The sequence below is a fragment of the Spea bombifrons genome, chromosome 5 (genome assembly GCF_027358695.1).
Source record: "Spea bombifrons isolate aSpeBom1 chromosome 5, aSpeBom1.2.pri, whole genome shotgun sequence".
Taxonomy (NCBI): domain Eukaryota; kingdom Metazoa; phylum Chordata; class Amphibia; order Anura; family Pelobatidae; genus Spea; species Spea bombifrons.
The window spans coordinates 94,575,201-94,580,622 of NC_071091.1; the positions used below are offsets into that span (position 1 = coordinate 94,575,201).

The window sequence follows — 5,422 nt, forward strand, 5'->3', positions numbered from 1 at the left end:
GGGAGTGTGGTAGATGAATGGAACAGCCTCCCATCAGAAGCGGTAGAGGCTAACTCAATAAGGAAATATTAAGATGCATTGGATAGGCATAAAGATATCCTGAATGTAATCTGCTGTCAGAATCTTTATTTCTATGTTTAAACCTGTTCTTCTACGGAAACCTGCATTTTATTTTATTTCATAATCCAGGTTATCTCTGTCTTGGTTTATTTCTCCTTTAGGTGCAGTTCCGCTCTGTATTTCCGTGTTATTAGCCGTGGATACCGAGCGAGTGCTTGTCGCACGGCGAGTACGTGTAACTCTGCTGCGTCTCTTTTCCAGGCTCCGTACGGTGTAGACGACCGCTTTCAGAGTTCATTGCCTCATCTGACAGATTACTCCAGCACTTTATCTCCGCTAAAGCCGTCTCCCAGCCGGCCGACGCTTCGCTACCGGAGAGCTGCGCGGTTCCTTGGAAATGTTCCAAAGACTCAACGATATGTTCCGAATGGCCAGCGGCCCCTCGAGCCGAGAGCCCGGGTTTAGTGAAAAAGAAGATGATGATGAATGGATCCTTGTGGATCTTATCGGTAAAGCAAACTTGTTGCGAGTTCTATCAATTTTTGCTCATTTTGTGTTTTTTTTGTTCTTGACTCTTCATAATATGTGGATTATGTTGCAAAACTCGTGTTGTCAGAGTCACTTCCGTCTTCATAGACGTTCTAGCGCATGTTACCCCATTTACATTTCTTCCCCTTTCAAACACATGGAGGGACTTGGCATTTGTTTTAGGCTTGCAGATGTGTCTGGCACAATTCGTTCGCTGCCTTCCAGCTACAGATCGCTGGGTCTTTAGAGTTCTGGGGGTCTATTAAGACCCCCCACAATCATGGCCTTAAGCAACTATATGTGGTTTAAAACCTGGAGCGCGGTGTCGGTGGGCGCGTTGCAGCTTTAAATGAACGTGAAATACTTTCTACAAGTGAAGAATGCTTATAAATGTACAAAAATCACTTTAATGTACATTCTTTGTTGCTGAGGCTCTATGGGGTCCCTTTTAGTAACTTCCCTATGGGGTTAACCTCTTCAATGTCACCTTCTTACTTCCATAAAGTTCCAGAATAGAATTTGTGTTGGTTGTATCTTCAGGAAGCAGATTGTGCATTAAACGGACTGGAGCTGCCCCCGCGCCATAATAAAATGAATACAATCGTGGCGACTCTAAGCCTGCGCGTAGAGCTCCTGTGGCTGCTGTCGCTAGGAGTTGCTCTGATAGCCCAAAACCTTTACAAATTAAGCTCACGTTTAGTCTAAGCTTTCTCTTTTCTAGGCAGAATCGTATGATCTGACCGCCTCGCTATCATACAATTCTAATAGTCCATACAAAGTAAAGCATTTCTACGTATAGAGTCGTAAGGCACGGTTGTGTGGTTTAATAAGTCTTTGTCTCTCTCCCTTCTCCTCCTGCCGTCCGTTTACAGTCGATTCCCGTGCTAGTTTGTCTGAAGATGCAGCTACCTTTGAAGAAATCTCCCATGCTGATGAGCCTCCTCCGCTGTCCTTTGCAATGGGTGCCTTGGAACGGTTTGAAAACGGCAATGACTCTTTGAGCATTCACGTCAACCCTCCTGCCATGGAAGAGAGCTGGTTTGTGACCCCACCTGCCTGTTTTACTGCTAGGGAATTGACCACTATTGGGGTGGAGACCAGCCCCATGGAGAACCTTCTGATTGAGCACCCAAGCATGTCCGTGTACGCGGTGCGAAACGTGTGCCACGAGGAGGAGGAGGCCGGCTGTGGCTCTGGATTTCTCAGTTCTGCTAGTTTTGAGTAAGTTGGCTGACTTCATCTTGTCGAAAAGATAAGCTGGCATCATGCTTTTGTATTCCTGGTCCTGCATCACTTATACAGTCGGGTATATTTAATGTAGGTGGAGAATTGGGAAAGTACTGTAACGTATAGTGTTCCCAGGACCCACACATCTCACAGGCACTCACAGCGTAAGGTGCTTGTGTCTGAATGTGCCGATTGAGATGGTTGATGGAAAATAAAAGGATGTTATCATGGAGAGGAACCGAGGAAGAGTGAGAGTGTTTGAGAAACAGAGGCTTGCCCAAAGCAAAAATTCATCCTAAAGATGGCCTGGGGTTATCTACTGAGCGTTCATTGAGTAATGATTCTAATACAACTTTATTTTTCCTTAAGGTTGGTTACTGAAAATGAGAAAAAGGGTCAACGGATACACTGTTATGTTGCTGCTCGCATAAACTATCTTGAAAAGACAAAAACGTACCACAGTTCGAAGCTGTCAAGAAGACAATCTGAAAAACATCTTCTGAGCCGGAAGAGCCTTCGGCAGCAAAACCTGGTGCATGGATGCCACCCCCGACAGATCAAGCACAAGGGACTTCTCGTTCACCAGCCGTGCAAACGTCGGTACAATTATTGAGGGGGATTCTCAGTAAGGTCCTTCACACATGCAGCTCCAACAGGGTAAACGAACCATAGCGTAGGTCACCTGCCTTTCTGCTAAAACAGCTTAACTCACAGGTTCAGATCTCGGGCTTACGTAGCGTTAAACCGAGGTCCCTGCTGTTTCTCACCTTTATGCAAAGTGGTGATGTTACGCCACTCTATATTTCTCTTATGTCTCTCTGTGTCCACGAAGAGCACAAGTGAAAATTCTTCACTGGATTGTAAACTAACAAAAAAAAAATATTTGACCGTGGTGCTTCAAGACCAAGAAACAGAGCATGGCTATTACAAACAGAAGCTTTAAAGGATTGTTGTAGACTTGTAGACTAGTGAAGCGCTTTCTGATGTTTTAATGGTTAAGGCATATGTCAGTGGTGTGATATATCCATATATTTTGGATATAGACATATAACAACATTTTGGTGTCTTTGGACCTTCAGTTAGATAGCCCTTCTCCAGTGTAAGCTCTGCAGTACTCTTCCTGATTGACGAGCCCCTGCTTTCCATGCTCTTATTACAGTGTTAAGTAAAATGATCATTCGTTAGAATACCAGACTGTAATGCCCATACTACATTATGAATTAATTCATTTAAAAATATTAAGTATAAATATGATATGTAAAGGGACTCCTTCTTTTGTATTTGTAACCGTATGGAATTTCTCGGTTGCCTAAGACACTTACATCTTGTCATCTCGCTCTTTAGTCTGCATGTGGTCGGTGGTAGAGACCACCGTCCCTTTCTGCACTACCTTACTTCCATAGGTCCATGGAAGCTGGCAGTTCGCATGTATGGAATGATTTTGAAATGGGCGTTTGGGGGCTTAATGCAGTTTTATTAGCCTTGAATAGTGTTTGAATTCATTTTGTAACTCCATTAAGAGCCAAGTTACATGAAATGCCTTACTCAGCAGTGGGGAATGTAAAGGGCTGCATTTCATTTCTTGCATTTGTGTTAAATTCTTAACCCGTTTGCTGGTATCAAACGGGTTAAGGAGGCTTGAACACGAAACAAAAATCTTCAAACTTGTTCAAAACCATAACTATTTAGTGTCTAGCGATGAAGAAGCTTTAAGAACCCTCATCATAAGCTTTGAATAACTCATTCAGTGTCACGAGCAGCAACACACGCCAACGCCGTGTTCACTAAACTGTGAGACGAACCGTCTCATCACGCTGCATTCGCCGTCCACTATAAAGGGCCAGCTCGGGCCTTCTTACAAGAGAAACCTTCGGGGAATGAGCTTTTTATAATGCATAAATATGATTAAGACTTTGTATTTAACCGCATTCGGGTGAATATCCTAAAATTCACGGTTAAATTGTCCTTTTTTTCACCTCTGTTTGTTTCATCTGTGCTCAAGCAGGGGCATTCTTGAAACATATCTCCACCCTTTAAGGAATCTATCGTGTGAACCCCTGACTAGCGGTATACGTCATGCATATCACCATTATGCCTGCAGCTAGTTATGGAGAATGAAAGCTTGTACCGTGTGTTTAACGTCAGGTATGCTCCGCAATGGAGGGCTGCAGGAGACTTCTCAGCAAATGTCAGGGGTCCTGGTTAGAAGCATTATGTGGATTTTAGGGATAATGCAAGTCATCACCCAGAGAGTACCATATGTGTTCTATTAACCATCACAGTATGACTGTGTTAGGAGGTGATCAGTAGATGCGGCCACCTTTACTGGATGTATGAGAAATGCAAACATTTTCCACGCCTGACGCTTATTCTGTCTACAATCATTGCTTGTAACATTAGGTTGTAAGAAGGGTTTACTTTGCGCAAAGTCTTCTGCAATTGTTCCATTTTTGTTAAGATGTGATCCTAAAGACTTACTACGTGCAAAGCTTTTTTCCTCCAACATAGAGGTTTATGGCGTTCTGCGCTTCTATTCTCAAATGGAGTATTTTAATAAGGTCAGTCCGTTTTTAATATACATTTTACTTTTAAAGTGGCATCAAAACTATGTTTTGACGTATGCTTAATTAAAAAGCATAAGAAATGTTTTGAAGCCTCTCTTGGTAATCTGCCAGAATTAAAGGAGCTCCTAAATATGCTGGGGGGGGTTAAAAAAAAAATTATAATAAAAAAACGTATAGTAAAGTGTAAATAAAAACACGAACGTATTAAAGAGTAAGTACCTGGCATTTACCCGCATTCACCAGGGCATTCGTGTTATGCTGGTAGATTTGGCACAGGTTGACCACTGTAACCAAATCTATCAGACATAGATCTCCGTGTTTAGTTCTGTGTGTGTGTAGCGTGTTACATGCATGCCATCATAATGATGACTCATGCGCATGAGATGTTGCTCATAAATATGGCTTTTTAGATGAGTTTAAGGTTATACAAAGATCACACACGGTTCCTCTGTGTAACCTCCTTTTATTTTTGTGTCTGGATGGTGGAAGATGGTGGGTAGACCTCCAGCTCCGTGCCACCGTTTAGAATGATTTTGTATGTCTGTAACAATTGTTCTCAGGGTCGATATAATGCAGCCGAACATTTGAAATGATTTAGTACTTAAGTTGAGAGCGTGTGTGTGGATATAGATATAATGGTATATATAAACACATGGTGTTTTATATGCATGTTGTGTACATTTTTGGTCATTTTGTTACATTTTCTGTTTTTGCTTGGCGATTGATATTTTTATGGACTGTTTTTGTTTTTTTGTTACCATCACTATGGTCTTCACAGCAGTTTTAAGATCTTTTTTTTTCCCCCACTGCGGGGGTCATAGAGATCTTGTACGTTAAGGATCAGACTTATAATTGATTGGCTGAGCTGTGCCGGAAGATGGCACCGTCTATTCCTGTATATATAGTAAATATAAAGAACATGCAGGAAGTCTGCATAGTTACACATTTCAATATATGTAAAGTTATATGTAGCATTTATGATGATATCATTGTTAGTTGTATTTTGTTTAGACTGCATGTCTCCGGCTCGGTATATGCCGTTG

At 42.1% G+C, this 5,422-nt stretch overlaps 1 protein-coding gene across 1 annotated transcript; it reads left to right on the forward strand.

The window, feature by feature from the left end:
- The first annotated feature begins 327 nt into the window (after positions 1–327).
- TP53INP1 (tumor protein p53 inducible nuclear protein 1) lies at positions 328–2,695 on the forward strand. Its single transcript, XM_053468263.1, has 3 exons — positions 328–569; positions 1,461–1,809; positions 2,185–2,695. Exons 1-3 carry the CDS (start codon positions 458–460, stop codon positions 2,426–2,428), a joined length of 705 nt encoding a protein of 234 aa, XP_053324238.1. The 5' UTR covers positions 328–457; the 3' UTR covers positions 2,429–2,695.
- Positions 2,696–5,422: the final 2,727 nt, after the last annotated feature.

Coding starts and splice junctions, on each gene's coding strand:
- TP53INP1 (XM_053468263.1), top strand. CDS start 458: ATGTTCCAAAGACTCAACGATATGTTCCGAATGGCCAGCGGCCCCTCG. Junction 570..1,460: donor GATCCTTGTGGATCTTATCG/GTAAAGCAAACT, acceptor GTCCGTTTACAG/TCGATTCCCGTGCTAGTTTG. Junction 1,810..2,184: donor CTCAGTTCTGCTAGTTTTGA/GTAAGTTGGCTG, acceptor TTTTTCCTTAAG/GTTGGTTACTGAAAATGAGA.